Raw genomic sequence first — 21,849 nt, forward strand, 5'->3', positions numbered from 1 at the left:
AACAGGGCTTTAAATGGAAATTATTAATTCAGCGGGACCCACTAGGTTAGAGGTGTCTCTCAAAAAAAAAAAAAAAAAACACTCTACATCAAAATAAACTTCCTCAGTGTCTTCCAGACGAGGAAGACATGGCAACATAGTAACTTAACGATGCACAAATAGGCGCTGGTAATTTGTCAGTCTGAAGTTTTTATGATTGTTCTGCTACCACTAAGAGGTCAAAAGGGTTAACATTCAACACTGTGAAATACTGATTTACTTAAAGCTCATGTGAGAAACTTTTGGGTTGTGTGGATTTTGGTGCCCTTTGTGGATAAAGTGGAACATTTTATCTCTTTACTAGCCATTCTTGTTGCTGATGGTCTTTTTTGATTTTGTAAGTCATATAAGCTCCACTGAATGGTCAGTTTGGTTCGCTATGGTACACAATTATTTCCAAGTTGTTAAAGATACTTAAATAATTGGTCTGTACTGTCTTGGTTTTTGTTACCCTTCTGTTGGGATGCAATATCTATCCATCCCTGATTGGTTAAAAAAATAATGTTCTTCCTTTGCAACAGCTTATAAAATGGACAAACACAAAACATACCAAGATTTATTTTGACCAGCTTTTCTTCCTCATTTTGAAATAAATGTACTTTTAAAGTCAACAGTGATATACTTTTCAGCAAATTAACCTTGTAGGGTAATTGTTCAAGTGAAATGACAACTCAGTTGAAAACAAATGGCAAACAAGTGGGTTACATTTGAGAACAGGATGACTCTAAGAGCTGGCTCTTTCGTGTGAATGACAGCCTGATGTCTGATAGTCATTTCCTTTCCACTTTTTTTGGCCGTTTTACAGACTTCAAAAAGCCAAGATGATACTAAATGAAGAGCCATTTGTGAGCAGAGGGACCAGCTCTTATAACTAAGCCTAACCAAATGATTAAAATCTACAGAAAATTCCCATCACTGTGACTGTTAGCTGGACACACAGGCAATATCAGGGTTTACCTGGCATAATGGTGATCATTTCAGTCTGTTTTATTAAAAGCTACAGACTCCTAACAGCAGCTTTACTTTGATTTAATTCTACAAAGTAACTGATTGTACTTTACTATTTACTCAGAAAGATTCCCAAAAAATCCTCTTGATGACTAACTTATGGGACACTGAAAATTCTCTGTTCCTTATAATACGTCTTTAGAGTGTGTTTTTGGTGTTGGTTGAGGTTAATCTACTGGAAACTGTGAGTCACTGGTTCAAGTCAATATACTATAAATAGAATTAAGGTGATTAAAGTCCTGAGGCCTCTACAGTGGACTACATGCTGAAAATGATCAGAGGTCTATGGGAGGAGTGAGAGTTTAGCTCATTCATCAGCTGTCAGAGGGCTGGCACAATTCAGCATAGAAAAACACTAAGTCTCCATCACTGTAATGGAGTCTTTTTCAACACACGGGTTAAAGCGTGTATGGTCCAGCTAACGGAGTTAAGGGTGTACGCAAAACAACCACTTTAGCTGGCTCATCCTGTGTCTTGAAAGTGTTGAATTTATAAAGTTCCACTTGTGTGTCTATCTGCTTTTACTTTCCGCATTCTCCTGCTGAATCACCAGAGCTTCTTTTATGAAAACAAACTGTAAAAAAGTCCTGGTTGTGCTCCAGGTTAAAGATCCTTTCCAGCACTTATTGCTTAAACACTTCTCTATTTCCTGACTCACCTTCCACACTTTCCCCTAGCTGATCAGTGTGAGCGTGCCCGGCATCATCCACCTCTTGACACAGCCATACTCCGCCGCTCTCCACTTCTGGGATCAACAGAGCGGCAGGATATTGCACTCGGCATCAAACTAAACACACAATGCTTCCTGCACAAGTAATCTCCACATTGAGCCTATTTGATGTGACAGTTTAAACACTTGAACCCAGAGTTGGCCTGTCGAGGGAGGTTGGGTGGGCCAGAAAGGGGTGTGCCTGTACTGACCTCAAGGGTTTTCCATGATTAGGAGCCCCGTTCACCTCTGATTGCTCTGGGTCACTGCAGGTGAGCACAAGTGGTCGGAAGGAGGTAATTTTCCTCCTGGAGCTGGTTACTTGATTAAGCAAGCATGATCTGAGTCCTCGTATCTGGGGCTGAAGTACAGAGCTGGATCCTGATCAGAGGCAAGACCAAGGCTGAGTTAAATCACAAAGAGCAATACAATTGTGTTCTTCTTATTAAACTGAACCGTGTGTGTCTAATTTTCAGACTTTGCTGCAACATAGAAAGCTGTCTCCCACAAGAACCACAACTGAATGAACGGCGTTACTTTCTATGTATTTTTCTCTTTTATTACTTAACAGTTTGTTAGCAACAAGTGCAAAAATCTTCCTTCAATTCCTATTTCCTTTGCAAAAATACATAGTTTTCATCTCCAATATTACAACAAACATATAATGTGCTGTAATAATTCAATGTGCAGTAATAATCCTTGAATGCTCCTTCTTGAGCTGTATAAAAGATCTAACTCGGCAGGCTAACACTACCTAAGCCTTGAGGTCCCCCAAAGCATAAGGCTCCAAGAAATTTTCATTGTCAATCATTTCATTGTCATAATCATATCACTTGGCCACTCTTAACCATCTGTTATAATGCAGTACCACCATTTTAATAGTATACTCTCTGAATTAAAGAACAGAACATAATGAAAATGTAAATTTACTATGAATTTAAATAATGCAAATATTTCAAGTGGGCGCCCTACATATGCAGGTGGCCCAGGTTCAAGTCCAGCCTGCAGCACCATTCCCGCGTCTCACCCCAACTCTCTAATCCCTATTTCCAACTCTATTCACTATCATCCTTTCTAATTAAAGGTATAAAAAGGCCCCAAAAAATATATTCCGAAAAGTAAAGGTTATAAAAAAAAGTCTACACAAAAAAATACTTTTACCTCAGATTAGAAACAAATAGCTTTGTTTAAAACATCAGCATCTTCATAGTTCATGAGTTACTGCCAAATTAAACTCTAGCAAACCCCTGTAAACTTTGGATTTGAATTTTAAAAAAATAAATCACAATGAGTGCTTTCAGATCATCTTGACATGTCAGTACTTGGATGCATTGTTGCTTTCATTGTCCTGGTGCTTTAAAGCTAGATTGCTCGAGATGTACATTTAAATTTACTCTTCACACTTACCATTCGAGGGTTTTCTACTTTCACCCAGCAGAGGAAAAACACATCAGCTCTCTTTATTTTCTTCCATGGAATTGATCAGCTGCTTCCTGGCTGTAAATAAAGAGGCATACTGTAATCCACTTGATAAATATCAAGCAGAATGCTGCAATCAGCTGAAAGCAATTTGCATGTCTGTGCTGAAGCCAGCGGCTCGTGATTTTCTCTCCTGTCATCTATCATAGACCACATGCTCGGGCCAAAATACACAATACCCCCAAATTGCTGTCATATGGAGTACAAGCCTCTAAAAAAGCCCTTCATTTTTCCTTGTCTGTACTTCAAATAAACTTGTATTTGTTAAATAACTGGAGAGGGTTTTTTTCTCTCTCTCTAGTGTAACTTTTTCAGAGAAAGGGATGGTGTAATGTGCCATTTCCTTTGTTTGTTGAAAGCTTGGCTGCAGGACTGTAATTTAGACGGGTTTGATGTCAGAGTGGATGCAGCCTGTTGAATTTTGGATGCTGCTGGATGGTAAGTCTTTAAGATAACTCTACAACAAGCTCCCACGGGCAAACATTCACTGGCCGGAGCATACCAGGTTTTCTCATTTATATGCTGCTTTACAGCCCCAGATGAAGTTATATCTGAAAATCTCTATCATGAAAAAAAAGGACTAAAATAAAAAAATAAGTGGTCACAGCTCTCCACTAGTTGGCCCCTTCGTTTGATGCATCCCCACAGCCCTCTCAGATGACCTAAAGCTACCTCTTCATTGACACCATCCATCATCTTCCAAATGTTTTCAGTGGGTTATAAATCAACAAATCGGGAGATTCATTTTTTTCCACACTTAAATTCTTATAAATCATTATTCCCATTCAGTTTTATTGTTAGCGTTTGAGTCTTACTTCTATGCCTTATCTTTGAAATGTACTCTTTTGGTTTCTAGTATTCACTTTTTTGTCACACTTGCACAAGAATATGTGAACACGTTTAAGGTTTGAAAATTACATTTTTTTAACAACCGTGTCAAATCTTTTTGGATGTCTTATTTTAATCAAAAACAAAAAAACAAAACAAAACAAAACAAAACAAAACAAAACATTTTGCTTAAAGAAAAAATGAAAACAGGAGTATGTAACCATTTTATTTACATTTGTTTCAAAGTAAGTGCCTGTTTTGTCCTTGCTTTTTCTCATTACTGTTTTTCTCAAGCCTTCTTAAAGCTTACTGTTGCACTGGTTTAGCTCAGCACATTTCCATGTTGCTTTTCAAATAAAAAAATCATTATCATATTTACTGCAAAGAGCACTATTTCAACTAACTTCTCAACTAACTCCTTTAATTATAGTTCTTTAACAGTTAATCCTGCTTTAGAATTCACTGCATCATTTTTTCTCATTTATTTTCACATTTATTTCTAGCTCATTATTTCAACCTCTTACCCAAAGATTTTCTTATAATTTGACTCTTTCTTTTGTTTAATTAAGAACTTTTAAACTCATTACTTTGAGCTTTCACTGTTGTCAACTAAAGTCGAATAACCTCTCAGGTAGGACTATGAATTATCATGATCTGGATTAAAACCTCACAGAATTAAAGCTCAACTGTTCCAAACTGCAAGACATGAGTTTCTGTTAGCCTCCTTCCAGCTTACTACTCAACTTTACATCATAACCACAGTTTGATTATTTATTCAGGGCAAGCCAATGATCTAATATAACCTACCCTTTAATTTTAAAGCCATTTTCACCTTGGCATTCATTTAGCGTTCATTTAGGCTACCTTTAGACTATTTAAAACACTGTTTAAGCTCTGTTCTCAGACTGACTGATCCAAGACAAACATTTGACAATATTCACATGGACCACAATGGCAGAAGTTCTACAGAAACAAGATAAGACCTTGGTGTTGAGTTCAGGGCCTACTCCACCCTTCCACAAACATTTTTTTTTCTGCCAACCTGCCAACCAGAGCATCAGTCATCCCTATAGTGCTGATTCAGGCTGGCTCTCTTGTAACATGCAACCAGGAAAAGAAAGTGGAATGAGTCATGAAAATGTGTCTGCCTCTCACCCAATATTAACTGCTAGGGATGAAAAGGTTCAAGAACTTCAGTAACTGGCAGCAAAATACCACCAAATAAGTAATCAAGTTTTCGTTTAATAAATGTGCTGCACAAGGTAAATTATATTGAGTTACTGTATAGAAACTATTAACAAAACTAAATTATAAGGGTAATGACTATAAAAAGGATGATTTGTTAAACGTTTAACCCTAGTATTCTTATGTAAATCATGCAAAATGTATGCAAAACTGGTGTAAGTTAAAAAAAAGAAGTCAAGTATTAATGTTGGTCTATGATTATGAAAAAACACTGTCTAAGATTTATAACATTGTTTCAGCTGACAGACGCACTAAATTTAACATTGACACCATCAGAGATCTTGGCTTCTTCAATCTTCATAAAAACAACTCTGGCTTCAGCACTGTGATGATGATATTTAGTAGTACTGCCAAGGAAGACCTATGAGGAGGGTTTGACGTTTTGATGCAAAGATTTGTAATGCAAACTAGTGTATTAAATGGATAGGAAAATGGAGCGCCAGTGGGCCAACAGTTGGATCACACTCATGTGCAAGGGCTAGTGTCCTTTAACTGGGCAGCCTGGGTTAAAGTCTGACCTGTGGCTTATTTCCCATATGCCATTCCCCACTCCTGATTTCCTACATTATCCACTGTCCTATTAATCCAAATACAGGCAAAGTATCAAAATGTAAATCTTAGTAAATAGTACAAAAACAAATAGGACTCTATTAGAAGCATAAACTTGGTTTTCACAATACTAAATATGCAATGTAAGTGCTAATTTACAGCTTCACTATTAAACAAAATAAATGCAAACAAAAAGTGTACAACATACACAAACTATTAAGATCCAACCGAAGGTATGTTAAAAAAATGACAGTAGGGTAGCTGCAAATTAATGGTAAAGCAGATTTATGATATGCCACAATGAAAAAAGTAAAACATTGCACCTGTGAGCCTGCAAATGCTTGCTCAGGTTTAAAACATCTTTGACAAAAGCAGCCAACTTGAGCCACCCTAAAGGTTTTTAATGATAAGGCTGAAGACAGCATTATCATTTATCATTACTGTGTGAAATTGTACATTTCCTTTATAAATATATTGGTGTTGTAGTCAGGGAAGTTCATAAGATTTCCAACATAGATTGTTTAAACTACCTCATAAAGATTTTGATTCTGATTAGTCGACAACATAGACAGCCTAAATAAGACAATGCAAAGCTCAGCCAAAGATTTAGCTGTCTTTTGGATGCACGTCACCATATTCATTTTAAATTTACTGAAAGTCACTTCTTAAAACAGCTCTAATAACAGTAATGCAAAGGCCAGTACATTATGTAAGCATTGTTATTGAGTTATGACAAAAGAACTCCACCTTGACGTGGGTTGAATAAGATTTTGCCCTAGTGTGAACTTTTCTGCATCTTCACAGTGAGTGGACGTCATACTTTGTTGACATACCAGCCAGCAAACTGTCCACTGGGGCCCATTGGATGAGTATAATAGCTTTAGCATGTGGCACCATTTGTTTTTATTGTGGCAGTGTGCAGGTCCCTCATTGTTTGTGTGGCCTACGGACAGCTGAAGGAAGGGCAGGGCTGCAAGACAGAGAAGTCACACTCACACATGCAGAGTAGTGTTGTTTCCACGTTCACACGTCTGCAGAGCTGCACAGGATGCAGCAGGTCCATCCATCCTCAGATACTACCATTGTCAGGAGGTTGTTATGCAGATTTTGCCAAATCTTCAAGGAGGAAATTCTGTTAGGGTGAGGTGAGGGAAAACAGAAGCCAGAGAGATGAACCCTGCATAGTTTCTCTATTCTCAACAAAAAGCTGCTGTTTCATTTTATTGTGTCCTAAATACAAACATCATCAATAAGCTATTTATTAAAAAATAATGAATGATTTAATTTTCATTTTTTGACTTTGGAAGGAACTATTAAATGTGCTGGATCTTTTTATCCGCAGACTGCCTGAATGTCACAATTTTTTTCAAATTCACAATTCACATTTAAATGAAGTTAATTAGTTTTGTACAATAATGGAAAGAGCACATCCTGACTGAGCTTTTAATGTTGACAATAATAGGATGAGCTTGATGGCCTCAGAGCAGGTGAGTAAATGGGTAGGGAGAAACATTTTTCCTTAATATATGGGAGCTTTGGGGGATACCCTTGTCTCAATAAGAATTTCTTCAGGGATGCCACTTTTCTGTTTTAATTCTTGTATTCATCACATTGTAAGTAACATTATTCTAGATGCTTTCACAATTATGAAGTTTGTTTAAACAGAAACTAAACCCCAAGCATTTTTGGCTGAGAACTGATATATTTGGATATTTATACTGTTGTACAGTTGGGGTCCTCATTTCAGCATTTGAGTACAAAGTATTGAAAGTCTACTCTAATCCAGATGGATTTGTTTTTACACATTCATCTGGAAAACCTTTGATATGCAGCGTTTGGGAAAGGGCAGAGCCTTTGAAAAAAAACTCAGAGGGTGATTGAATGAACGTTCTGTCTGTCACATCTTTACAGGCCAATCAGAGCAACAAAACATGTGACATAGTTGCCACTTCCGAGGTGCATGTGTGCAGCTAACAAAGAATAAACTTCATATAGAACTGCATAACACGAACCATGGCGACTATAGACATGTCAGTACTCAACTTTTGTTGTTTTGAAAATAAAGCAACTCAGTACTTTTCTTTTTTCTTCTTTTAACGAAGAAATGTCGTCAAGTTCTGATAAAACTGGTGCTTTAGCAGCATCCACGCTAATGTCTTCTGCCATAACAGCACCGGCCTCTTTTTGCTGCTTGCTTACGTCATGGCTCCGCTGCACCCGAAAGTACTGCCCCTTGTCGCTGATTGGTCCTGTCACTTTCTAACTGGGCCCAAATGGTTCAGACGGGAGCTTTGCAAGATGGATTAGCCAGTGAGAAACAAGGAAATGGGTGCTTCCATCTGCTCTGCAAGGTTAGGTCCAACCTGTTTATATTCTTACTCAGTGCTTTGCAAACTTTTTTTCTTACAAGCCCCCCTTAGGCAGATGGAAATATCCTGAGCCTTTCCCACCCATCACTATATATATCAATGTGTAGACATATATCGATATTCACACAAAAACCTATCCTACCCTGGCAGGTTTTAGCAAAAGGAGTGTAACACATTATTACCCACTTTTCTACAGGTTAGGCCAAAGGCGAGATATGAATCATCTTAATTTCTCGTCATTGTTTTGTAGTTGTGACATCTGCTGTAGATTTATTGTTAGCCCTACACTTTCCTGGAAGTCCTCTCACAAAATGTGCCATCCTTTGCTGGTGGTGCAAAACAGCATGGATGGTTTTATCTAGCCTTGCTGAGCCCCCTCTGTAACAGCTCCAGGTCCTTGGGAACCACTACCCGAACTTAAATGTCACTTACTTGTATGTACCTTTAATTATGTGTACACAAAAAACACAGTCAATAAAATTGCCTCGGAGCACAAAACACCTGCTTCTGAAGATAGTAATATCTCCCACAAAAGCCTTTCCTTTTTTCTCTAATTGCCACTCATATACTGTAAGTGATAATGGAGGTAAAATAACCATCCTTACACCTTTAAGACCTTCTTGACCAGCCCACTCACAGCTCTCCATTTAGTAATTACAGACAATGCACAGAGCCACTAAAGTGGGTTATATACATTTACACTACAAAAAGAAAGAGACAGTGTCATTCTGCTGTCATTGATGCTTTTTAAGTGATCAATAAGAATTAAAGCATCATTGATTAATGGAAACCTTTACTTGAAGTCATCTTGTTCCCAATTTGTAGTAGTTAAGTGATAATGGGGAAAGTGTAAAAGTAAAGCTTTAATTCGAGACTGTCTACACAAAGGAAATGCTGCACTATGGCATCTACAATTCATGTGAGTTTCTTTCTTTAGCTGGCTTGATTGAGACTTAGAAAAATCAGAAAAGCTGTAGAAGATACATTTCATACAGTCGCATCGTGAGATTTTTTTGCGCTTTAGGCCGTTTTAATGACCTGCATGCCAATTAGAGGTTACAATAGTTGTGTAATGCTACCTGCTCAAATGAGCTAGATAAAACAGAAATCCAATGTCACAAATAATGCTGCAAACAGTCTTTTACCAGAGTTATGATAGAGGGCCAGATTGTAGAAGACAAAACCATAAACAATTACAATCTAAATCAATTTCACCTCAAAATATATCTGCAAATTAGTTTAGATACGAGCAAGAAAAGTCTGTAGCATCTGTTTGAGTTAACACTCGGCAGTAAAGCAGATTTATTCAATGCTACTATGTAACAAGTACTACAACTCCTGCTAGTTAGCTGCTGCCTACTAGCTGTAGCTACCTTTAGCCTGAGGCAGAAGGTTCATGGCAGAAGTAGTTCACCCTCAGCTGCCGTGTGCCTTTCAGTATTCATGCACAGTCTGACAGCCCTTCATCTCCCTTATTGTCCTCCTCCTCCTTCTTTGATAACACAATGTCAGCACCAGTGTAAGATCATCACAAAGATCAGCTGTGATCCGCTCTCCCTTCTTAGTTGTCCATGAATAACCAATTAGTCCAAGTCTGATTATGTTGCTCTGAACATTCAATCACATTTAAAATGATACAAAACTACCAATCAAATCACACAACAAGCAGCAAAGGTCATTGACATTTGATTTCTTGACACGTAAATATGAGATGATCAGTCTAAGATAAAACATAGCTAACTGGAGTCATATTCCTTGTTTGCATAAATGATTGATTCCCTAACTTTTTCAGGTGGGCACCTTTGGCAAATACAAATATTTTCAAGCCCTCCCCACCCCTCACCATAGACATCAGCACATAAACGCAAATCAATACACAGAAAAGCCTCTGCCACACAGGTGTGGCAGAAGGAAGGAGTGTGGTTCTGTTTTTGATACCTATGACTGTACAGGTAAAGCCAAGGATGAAATATAACTTTTAGGTTTTCATGCATTTTTTGCACTTGTGACCCCTGGTATAGATCCATTGCTAGCAGGACATTTACCTGGTCCACTCACATTAATTGCTGTGCTTTTTTTAACCTTGCTAAGGGCTTTGCCCCATAAATATTACCTTCTTTCTTCCTTTCTCTGAATCTATACTTACAGTTGGACCTTAATTCTTCAAACCAGTATGAAAAGATGTATAATATATATATATATATATATATATATATATATATCAGTGAAAAACACAACAGCAATCTGCCTATGGTAGAAAAAACAGTAAATATTCATCAATAAAAATAAGGAATTAAATAGGTACACAATAACAAATGTGAATTTGCTCTAAAAGCCCAAAGACAAAAAAAAAAACAAAACAAACAAACCTGCAAACCTGTTGTGGTAATTGATATGCAAAATTGCACTGGATGATTTTGGAACATCAATGTAAACGTATTGATCAGTTTTGTTAACTTAGTATGAAAATGACAAAGCAATACACTGGTTATTGGGCATCTTGTTTGAGTCGTCTGACTTCAAAATCATTATAAGTGAAGAGGAAACACAAAAGTGGAGAGGTGAAATGAAAACAGTAGCTATTAACGACTGAAGTGCTTAAACTCAGCTTGTGTGTTCTGAAAAAGGCTGCTGCATGCCTTGCTTCATTATCTTTACTGCTCTCTAATCAGCAGTGATATGTAATTTTAATCATTTGGATAAACTTACTCTGCCCTCTGATCTAAAACCAACATTTTTAAGAGTCAGTGAATGATGTTTTCAGACATTTTTTTCCAGATCACCTTTTTCTGTAATGAAATAATGCATTAAATACAGCATAGACCACTGAAACAGTTGGTTCAACTTGCAGCATCACATCCTGTCTGACTGAACTGGGTGTAAACTCGGAGTCGAGGCGGGGAAAGGAAACCACAGCAGCACTGTGGAGTCTGTGAGATGCCACTGGTATGATCCTGCAAACTTCATGAAGTTGGATTATTGAAGACAGAAAAGGGAAATATTGTCTCCTGAATCATGCATCACGGAATTATTTGGATTCTTTACCGGTGATGATCTGGGAAACTTTTATTGGACGATGTTTTCGATGCTTTGGGGAGTTTCTCCATGTATGAAGTATAGCTTGTGTTTTTTAAAAATTATTATAGGAAATCTCTTCTGCTTCCAATATTTATGCCTTAGCTGGTAATTAACATAATCTTGCATTCCCGTAAATTTCGACGAGCTGAAGGACAACATGGACTCTGGATTGCCACCCAAACGCAGATTTTTGGCACTTTCTGAATGCAGCTGTAATCACACAGGGGAGCCTCGAGTGCTTAAATGGGTCCATCATGAGCACGAGACAATCAAGCTCCTTTATGCGTCGAGATCAGCTGCAGTTTCTGCACATTGTCTGTTGTGAATAGAACCGATCTCCAATCGAGCCTCTTCACTTTGGAGATCTGTCGATTTTCGATTACACAGCTATTGAAATTAGGATGCGCCGCCTTTTCTCTCTTAGCTTGGTGGCTCGATTGTGAGCTTTTTTTCTTTATTTTTTGATTGCCATATGAAATTGACACTCGTGTCGCCACTTATCAAGCGCAGCATTTCAATCCAGCGCTAATTGCAGATATAGTACCATCCTTTCTTTTCATTGCGTTTGATTGCATGGGAATACAGCCTCCCGTTGCGCACGAGGAGAATGATCGATCAGATATAGGTTTTTTTTTCCTCTAATTGCATCAAATGTCTTTTGTTTGCCAGGGTTTAAATGCAGGAGAAACTGTTCTTCGTTGTTTTGGACCGGATATAGTATGGGTTGGGGCAAAGATGCGTAATGTGCAGCGCGAGCTCCATCTTCTCTCCAAATAGGCAGCGTTCAAGCCCCGAAAATGGTGAGTAACAAACATCTGGACTGGCTTGCTCTGCAATACGTTGCGATATTTAGAATTCTTTATTTTTAAAACTGCTCAGATCACGTCAATGCATGATTTTGCTCTCAATATAAAGTTCGTGCACGCGCAATGACCCTCGCTGGACTCTGGACTTGGCTCACGGTTTATACTAGACTGGACCTCAAGGCTGCGCGCGTTTATGATCGTGAAAGTCATGAAACACAGTTCACTATCAGCAGAATTAAACGGATTATAGAATAGAATTCAACAGTTTTAAGATGTGATGAATTGTAGCGTTTAAAATAGGTAAGAAACGAAGGCAAACACTATCGTGCAAAGACAATTTATACATTATAATGTGGAAAATAAGGTTATCATTTGCTGTTACAAGTGTTAGTAATTTTCAAAAACTTGATCCTCGTGTTTTCAACAGACTTGAGGACTGGGTTTTTTTTGGGATCTATTTAGTAAATCAGCTTCATAAAATATAGCATAAAATGTGTTTACTGAATAATATAAAACAAAATAAAAAGAGTAAAGTATATTCTACTCAGTTGTGATGTTACATCGTCTATTTTGGCGCAGTCAAAGCCGGAGGTGAAGAAGGAGTCCGGGGAGTGCAGTCCGTCGGAGGCCGCCTGTCTCTGCTCTCCTCCCGCAGCCAAGAACCAGTGCGCCAGCTGCGGCCTGGAGATCCATGATCGCTACCTGCTCAAGGTGACAGACAAAGAGAAATAGTTTCAGTATCAGGAATCAAGTATCACGAATTTATCAAATTTAAGCATCCTACTCTTTAAGCCTAAAAACTGTGGTCTCAAAAAGAAAGGTTAAGAGTAAAAGTCATCCATATTCGCATGCACTGCAGTGTAAAATGCTTTAGTGTAGGTCCATTTAGAAAACATTCTTTCTAATTTTATTTGAGTGTTCAGTGTTTGTTTACTTCTGACTCCATTTAAAATAAGATTAAAGTAGGGCCGACTATGGATCACACACTCCTGATATTCAGTGATTTAGTAACATGTTGTTGCTGCCCGATGCTGATGTCCTCGTGCAGGTGAACAACCTGAACTGGCACCTGGGCTGTTTGGAGTGCTCCGTGTGCAGAGCGTCTCTGCGCCAACACAACAGCTGCTACGTCAAAAACAAAGAAATCTACTGCAAACTGGATTATTTCAGGTAAAAACACGTTTTAACCAGGCTGTGTGCTTTCAATATCTTTAGAGTCGTTTTTTTTTTTTTTTTTTTTTACTTTTTTTAATTCCGTCAACAGAAAAAATTACGCCACGTTTTAAAGAACACGTTCATTTTATTGAAGCCAGTGCGTTGAAAACTTCAGTAGGCCTAGCTGCCGTTTTAAATAAAAATCATTTTTCTGTCAGCCTAGGCTTTAATTATACACGTTTATAAGCTGAACACGATAAGATTCTAATTTATCAAGAGCTAAAATCTATTAATTTGCAGTTTAAAGTTTATTCTAGTAGGTTTATGCGTTCGATATTAAAGGCTTGGCTTTTCATAGCAAATATCTTATATTTATATCCTGCTCTCATTTCTCCCGACTTTGTTTCACCACAATTAGCTACCTACAGCGCGCTATTTCCGGAAAAAATAATTGCAATTGTCAGCGCAAGAAATCTTTGAGGTTGATTATTTTCTCTTTTGTTTGATTTCAGAATTTTTAATAAATAAGGAAAAAGTTTAAAAGGCTAATAGCTGCAAAATCAAAGCAAATTAAACAAAATAAGTACCGGACCGTGTTGGAATTGTTCTCGAGTCTGCATGACAAGACAGGCCCATAACCTACGTCCAAGAAATCCCCGAATACCTTATATTAACCTATTATGATTTAATAATTTTCTTTAATCACTTGAAGACCACCCTTTCGCATCTTTGATTGAATAAAAAGTCATGCACTTAGAAGCATTTACATAGTTAAATGAACAACAGAGGAAATAGTTGATTTTAAAGAAAGCTGAAACTAATGGGTAGGCCTTTATCTGAAATAATGTGGAATATTACGCAACATTAGAGATATGTTTAATTCAGCTGATCTGAGAGCTACTTACAAGCAAATCTGGTAAGATCATAGGAATTTTGTCAGTGAGAAATATGTTTCATATGATGGCTCATGATGGGACATTTAATCTAGGCCTGTATGATTTTCAGCAGAATGGTTCACAGCAGGTCTGTGCAGTGTTTCTGTATCAGATCAGCTGCCTGAGAGGAACCACCAAACCCATCACTAAATCAAATACAGGATTATTCTCTTAGTGCTTAGCGCTTAGTGAGACGTTTCTGAATGATGCAGATTAGGTTAAATGTTTCTGCTGTGATGATGGAGATTTACTGCTTTATTGAGTAACTGCATGGCCCTTTCTCATAGATTGAATAATAGTTAAAGGAGTTTACCATTTTAGTTTATACTTTGCTCACAGCTTCTACAACTTCACTTTAAGGGCAGGGCTCAGTTTTCAGTGGTTTATCAACAACTTAAGCTTTCACATTCAAAGTTTTGAATTCCTCTTTTGTCCAAATAATTAAGCAGTTTTAAAAAGCCCAGGAACTAGATTTTCAGAAAAAGGATATCTTAAGTCAAAGAACATGGTTCATTTACATAAAAGCAGCAATGAAAAAGGGGAAACACTTAAGACTACGAAACACTGGCATAATGATCTAGGTCCAGGCACTCAGGATGCTGTGACACACCACACAAAACACAAGCTGATACACGTTGGCGTATTTTTCACCTATCAGGCTCTAAGTATTAAGGACCTTTTATATAGTGTATATATACAAACCATCCTGAATGCCTGGGCCTGGATCATTCATACCCTTTTTTTTTTTTCTTTGTCCTAACACCCCCCCCCCCCCAAAGTATTCCCTTCCATGAGCATCTGTGGTTTGAGGGATGCCAGAGCAGCTCCTACTGACTCTCTTTCCAAAAGAGTTAGTTGCCAGTTGTTGTGTCCTGGTTTTCTTCTTTGGGGACTTCTGGTGTTACTTTATTGATTTGGTTATAATATTCTCAAAAAGATGCTGGTAATAAACATGTATCAAAGCTAAAGCAGGGAAAATAAAAGATGAAACACTCATATTTTGTGACGGAAGCGAAAGTCTGTAACTTTTTACTTTGCACAGATGTTAACTATACAAAATATCAAGGCTAGCTTTTCTGCTTCTTTAAATATTTTTTCTCACTTCAACTTAAGCTGCAGTCTGCAACTGGTCTGTTGCTGTTAACTGAAGGTAAAAACAATCACTGAAAAGAGTTTGACTGACAGATAATAAATATTCTCGGTACAGGACCAGGACATCCTCACTTTTCTCAAGACACCTGCAGTCCATCCTCACCTGTCTGTTTCCTCTTCCTCACAGTAGGTTTGGCACCAAGTGTGCTCAGTGCGGCCGCCAGGTGTTTGCCAGTGACTGGGTGCGGCGGGCTCGGGGCAGCGTGTACCACCTGGCCTGTTTTGCCTGTTTCTCCTGTAAGAGGCAGCTTTCCACTGGAGAAGAGTTTGGCCTGGTGGAGGGTAGGGTGCTCTGCCGCAGCCACTACGACATCATGCTGGACAACCTGCGCAGAGCTGCAGAGAACGGTAACAGAAGCTCTGATGGTCTCTGATTGGGCTGCTAGATGATAGGAGAAATATAATCATGACGATCATGATAATCACAACATCTGCATTACATACATTTATTGAACATAAACACTCTCAAAAAATGTAACAACAAACACTGAAGCATTCACCACACGTGACAAAACCTGTAGACAAAAACGGAGCAACACAGTAATTATTTAGCCTCCATTATCGTGGGAAGCTGAAGTTGTTACTGAAATTGAAACTGATTCACTGAGCACTGGTCTCTGTTGATACAGTTATGATAAGTAAGGGCCTATACAACTCATAGAACAAAATATTTTGTAAAGTATAGATTAATGGAGCTTTAAAGTTCACAATTATCTGGATAAGATTGCTCTTGAGAATCTGGAGGACATTATAGACTGCATGTATTTGACAGATGGTACCTTTTCCCTAATTTTGCATGAATCCCCACAATGTGTGCAATATTTTAAAGTTCTTGAGATTAATTTTTTCTCTCTTTTAAATTCAACAAGCCAATATTTGATCTTTGATATCTAATAAAGGCCCAAGGCTCTAGCCTGTGTAAGGTTTGGTTGTTGGAGCAGAGCTTGCAGAAAAAAACACTCATATTTTACATTAGTAAACGTAAAAACACTTTGCAAACAATTACTTTTTTTCTTAAGGTAAAATTGTAACACAACCACAAGCTCTTTAAAGTATTCACAGTCTAAAAGTAGAAAATATCCCACTGAAGCACACTTACAAAAGCATTTTTTATGCAAAGCACATCCAGCAGATACTAATCAAAGTTCCAATTAAAATAAACTTAGAATAATTCCATGAAGTGGAGTTTGAAGAACCTTTGTTTGACTCCCATGTGGTAGTTATTGTTGCAGAAATTTGGGTTGAAATTTGTTGTGATGTAGAATAAAAAAACCAAAAAAACAATAGTTTCCCTTAATCATTGAAAAGTTAAAGCAAGGAGTTTGTTTTGTCAATGTAAAGCTCTTGTAATAAGCTTTAGCTGGTATGAATGAAAATGAGCTACAAAACACCACAGGGGGCACCAAAATCAACACATATGAAAAGTTCCCCCAGTGAAGTTTTTAACGGACAAAGTGTTGTGCTTTAAATAAAAGTTAATAAAAGTACTCATATTCACTTACCTGAAAAAACTTAAGTTTAGTAGTACCAAATATCTACAATTCAGAACAGACAACAACGAGCAAGAGGGTACAAAAACAGAAGACTTTCATGGTTAATTTCCACAGCAAAAAACAATATCAAACCTAATTCTTTTTTTCAGTTTGTTCAATCTGATATTTACTGGTCTAGTGTTGAATCGTGCTCTCTGCTGTGCTGTACGTGAGGAAACCGAGGCCGTCTTGGTATAAATACTTTGTGCAGTGCAGTTGTTAGCAAGAAAACATTTTACTTCACAAATGTTCAATCTTCTGACACAGACTTGCGCTACAACTAGACTGGCCTGTAAACGTGTAACTATGCAGTATTGTGTACCTTCACAGTATGATAAAAGTGGTGTGATCATTCTCTCTTAAAGGGACAGGACTGACTCTAGAAGGAGCACTGCCCACTGATCAGGACTGCCAACCGAAACCTGCCAAAAGGGCGCGGACATCTTTTACCGCTGAGCAGCTACAGGTACGCTGTCTGCCCTGGTTTTGTGTGTTTCATGTGTTTGTGTGCTACCTTTTGCTTCACAGCATCCTGTGTTTGTGTTTGGTTTTAGGTGATGCAGTCTCAGTTTGCTCAGGACAACAACCCTGATGCTCAGACGCTGCAGAAGCTGGCAGAGTTGACGGGGCTGAGCAGGCGAGTCATACAGGTAAGAAGTTATGATATTTTAATCATAACAGGATTCTGTAAGGGCATAGAAGAGATCAATGAGATAAAAAATCAAAACAAAATAAAGTAGTTTTATAAAATGCTGGTTACAGGCCATACAAACGAAAACTGTGATCAGTGGCTCACTAATTCATGTAGAAATACAGCTTTATGTGAATGCTTGACAAGATTCTTTCAGGCATTAGAACTTTTTAGCTCATATATTTAACTTATATTTTCTCAATGCAGTTTTTTATATTTCAGTTTGAGCTATTAATCGGTGTGCATTTAGGAGGAAACAACAATCTAACTCAAAACAATATCGTTGTTCAGTATAAAAAATATTCCACCCTAATCTACAGTTTATGTTGTACATAACTGTGTTTTTAAACCATTATTTTATTCTTATTTAATGTTGTTGTTGCTTATAAACAACAAGGCTGGGAATAATGGTTAAAAATGGGAGAAGGTTAGTGTTTGATGTTGAATTTCTCATCTTAGAGTATAAAAAATACACACTATCATTATTTTTTGCAACAAAGGTTTCAGTTCTCTTGAATAGTTTATTCAGAGGTTATTTCTACATATTTCTGTTAGTTTTGTAGGCCGGTCAAGTGTCAGAAAAAAAAACCAAACTTGTTTACAATGATGAAATTACTTGAGCAATAATGATAACAATGAAAAATCTCTAATTTAGTGAAGAAAAAATATGGCAGATGTGCTATAGTTAATAACAAGTGGTGTTCAGTGATAAAATGTAATCTTTTTGAATTGAGACAAGGGAAAACCCAGATATGTTAATTTTGTGATTCTCTATTTTAAGAGTTAATGCAGGTCATTTTTGACCTTTGGACAAAGGTCAAGAATATAGAACATCAAGACTACATAAACATTGTCTGACAGTAACTTTATTGTCTTTCTGAAATTGCCTAATGCAATTTATTGGGATATTTTACAACCACACACGCACTAATACATTATTTAAATAAAAGGCCTGTGGCTAATCAGATTAAGGGAATTTAAAACACTCAAACTGTTGAAACACACACAGACTCGGGTATGTTGGAGGAGCAATAAGCATCTCACTGTAAGACGGTTTAAGTAATAATACAGGGATGCTGCCCCCTTTTTCTAAATAAAGCTGAGGCCTGAAATGATTGGTCTTTCTAGCTGTCAATCAACTTATCAATAAGCCTGGTTCTAAAGCAAAATTACTATCGCACTTTATTTTTGGTCCAGTGAATATTGGAGCATCATTTAAGGTTGCCATGAGAGTGTTCATTTAATCTTTGCTCTTAATAAACAGCAGCAATGACAGACTTAGTCGGTCTGTGATTAATTCAGAAAAAACGGACATAATTTAGTAAAACATAAAGTTATATCGAGGAAGTCTGCTGATGTAACTAGAAGAAACCAGGACTCCTAATTATAAGTGTATCTATTTCAAAATAGAGGCTTAGAGGCTTTTTTATTTTAAAAAAACCCTCACTCCACAACATGACAGAAATAACAAATGGGCTTTGCAAGGTCAAAGTGTGATTTCCATGTTTGCTGTATGTTCACCTCCACTGTGGTGTCTCTCAGGTTTGGTTTCAGAACTGCCGAGCACGACACAAAAAGCAGCCTCCTCAGAGCAGCTTCCCTCAGAGCACTCCACTGTCAAGGATGCCTCCATCACTGCCGGACGACATCCACTATTCACCATTCAGCAGCCCGGAGCGTCCACATCTACTCGCCCTGCACGGATACCTAGACAGTGAGTGTCAGGCATAAGTGTCAGGGACAGTCATGTTACTATTTAATGTATTTTTCCTATCTAACTTTGAAACATTACACATTTTACTCACCTTAAATTAACTTTTTGACAGCTAAAGGTCCTGAAGTTACAGTAAAGATTATAGTGAGTTAAATACATGCTACCAGTGTACTTAACATAATGCTGATGGACCCAACCAACCCATTTGTAAACTAAACAAGACGAATGTATTTGTACAGCACATTTCATCAGAAAGGCAGTTCACTCAAGACTTTAAAAGTATCATGAACCTTATTAAATGCAATTACTTTAAATCTCTAAAAAAAAAACATTAAAAAGCAGAAAAGATAAAACATCAAAAAAGTTTAAATAGAGCTGTGTAAAATGCTACTCACACATAAACTTTTGATATTGTCCAAAAGATACTAACAAAAAAAGAAAGGAAGTTCCTGTCAGCATCACTAGTAGTTTCACATTGTTTTTTTTTTTTTAATCTTTGTTACTATTAATATGTTACCTTTAATTCTTTGATAATTTTTCTTTCATATCCCACTTCAAATCTATTTTCCAAATATACTTTTTACTTTATAACCAAATATTTATGTAATTGAGTATTTTGAGCATAGAAAGAGAAAATAAGCACAGGAAGAGAAACTGTGCAAGGAAAACCTATACAATAAAATGTCCTAAGTTCAACTTAGAAGCTAAATTTTCTAAAAATGATCTCCACTCCTTCTATGAACTCTCTCTCATCCTCTAATTCTTTTGACACAACCTTTATTCTGTTAATGGGACTATGGATAGGATAAGAAGTCTGGAGAGAAAGAGAGGGGAATGATGCACAGCAATGGTTAGAGGGTCAAAGGTCAACTGGGGTCACTTGAGGACTATAGCCTCTGTACATCGGGCACACGACCAAACTACTTGTTAGGCTAAATGCCCCAGAGCTCACTGAATGAGGATGTCTGTGTAGTGCAAATGTATATTCCTTTGTTTTAGAATTTTAATCATGCGGCGCAAATAGTCTAGTAGTTATATCTCTGTGCCCCATCATGTATAGAGGATGTAGTCATGTAATCAACGCAGGTGACCTGGTTTCAAACTTGGTCTATGGCCTTTCCTCATTTATTCCACATTCTCTCTTTCCACTCTCTTTGAAATAAAGAAAAAAAATCTCAAACAGATCTGAAAAAAACAAGGATTTTAAGGCATGACTTTCAACTATGATGAAGCAGAGATTGGGGTGAATCATTAGAAACTTGTTAAATATACATTCTGAATATATTTTGCATCTTTTTCTGTTGGATAAAATATTTTTTGACTCCACTCATCATTTGGATGCATTAGGAGTTTCTAGCCCTCCTCAGCAGTATCTTCTTGAATCTAATTAAATCAACATGCTCATATTGCTTCACTCAGTCATGAGGTTTCTCTTCTTCTTCCTGCAGCTCATCCCTTCTCTGTCCTTGCTGCTCCTGGCCACCTAACCCACCCGTCCATCCCGATACCACAGCTCCCTATCAGCCGTTGACCACCTGCATTGACTTTTCTCTTGACACCACTCTGTGATGTTGTGAAATCAAAATCCTATGGAACGTACTGTCAGTAATCTGCTCTGTTTGAGAGTTTAATCTCTGGCAGACAGCAGGGAAACCTTCACATTTTTGTTTTAAATCAATTTGGATTCCTCGCTGTGAGACTGCTAAGCTGAGCTTTAAAGACAGCACACGGTGGAGAAATTTCCTGCTTCAAGGACAAGATTGGAGTTTTTTCATGATGCAGAGAAGAAGACCACTTATTTTATTTTCTTCTTTTGATGGGACACAAAACGTTGCAACAGGTCAGGATTGTTTTCCTTTTGTTTACCCGCCCTTGCATGGTATTTCAATTGTGCTGCTGCAATATAAGCTTTGAAAAGAGAAAAAAAAAGGAGTGTTGTAGCAGTGTTACAGTAAAACCTCAGCATTTTTCATGTATTGTGATGAGCACATTTGCAGCTTTACTGTCATCCGTGGTTGTGTTATTGTCAGAAAATGGACTTTCTTATTTATTCAAACAAAACTTCACTTTGAAAAAAAGCACTTTTAAATGTGTCTTGATGTGAATAAGTCAGTGATTGTAAATTGTACATGCAACGGTTTAATAAAAATGTATCAGAGCTGTAATGAAAAGGCTTATGGCTGAATAACTATTAAGTGAGTTCAATTACAGAGGGCAAAAAGATAAATATTTTTTATGATCTACGTGGCTCAAAATGTTGAAACAAATATGAAAATCAAATGCATCTCTGCAGGAAGCACATTAAGTCAGGAGGACACTTTTAGTCTAAGAGCTCCAAAAATCAAAAGGTCATCTGCCAGAGGTTACGTTCCTTTAGTAACATGTTATCAGGAGCAATATCCTGTGACAAACCTGCACATCATCTCCAATTTACCGGCTGTACTTAACAGGAAATTTGACCAATCCTACTGTGAGAATGATTATTCACTCACAGTGTGGCTATTGATCTGGCAGTTTCTTGGCTCTTATGAGGCCCTTTGACGCAGATTATCTACACCCT

The 21,849-nt window shown here is 37.5% G+C and overlaps 1 protein-coding gene across 2 annotated transcripts; it reads left to right on the forward strand.

The window, feature by feature from the left end:
- The first annotated feature begins 11,178 nt into the window (after positions 1–11,178).
- lhx6b (LIM homeobox 6b) lies at positions 11,179–21,424 on the forward strand. 2 transcript variants are annotated; one of them, XM_041788270.1, is made up of 9 exons: positions 11,179–11,333; positions 11,974–12,104; positions 12,690–12,821; positions 13,159–13,280; positions 15,480–15,700; positions 17,250–17,350; positions 17,439–17,534; positions 19,118–19,289; positions 20,738–21,424. In XM_041788270.1, the coding sequence occupies exons 2-9, from the start codon at positions 12,102–12,104 to the stop codon at positions 20,818–20,820; spliced, it is 930 nt and encodes a 309-aa protein (XP_041644204.1). In that variant the 5' UTR covers positions 11,179–11,333; positions 11,974–12,101; the 3' UTR covers positions 20,821–21,424. The 2 variants fall into 2 exon arrangements, with proteins under 2 accessions (XP_041644204.1, XP_041644205.1); XM_041788271.1 differs by having other exon boundaries at positions 11,179–12,104; positions 15,483–15,700.
- The last annotated feature ends 425 nt before the right edge of the window (positions 21,425–21,849 follow it).

Source organism: Cheilinus undulatus, linkage group 5 (assembly GCF_018320785.1).
Source record: "Cheilinus undulatus linkage group 5, ASM1832078v1, whole genome shotgun sequence".
Classification (NCBI taxonomy): domain Eukaryota; kingdom Metazoa; phylum Chordata; class Actinopteri; order Labriformes; family Labridae; genus Cheilinus; species Cheilinus undulatus.

Bases quoted from the DNA above. Each gene is read 5' to 3' on its own strand.
- lhx6b (XM_041788270.1), top strand. The intron at 13,281-15,479 runs GTAAAAACACGT...TCTTCCTCACAG, and splicing joins TGCAAACTGGATTATTTCAG to TAGGTTTGGCACCAAGTGTG. The intron at 17,351-17,438 runs GTACGCTGTCTG...GTTTGGTTTTAG, and splicing joins TTACCGCTGAGCAGCTACAG to GTGATGCAGTCTCAGTTTGC.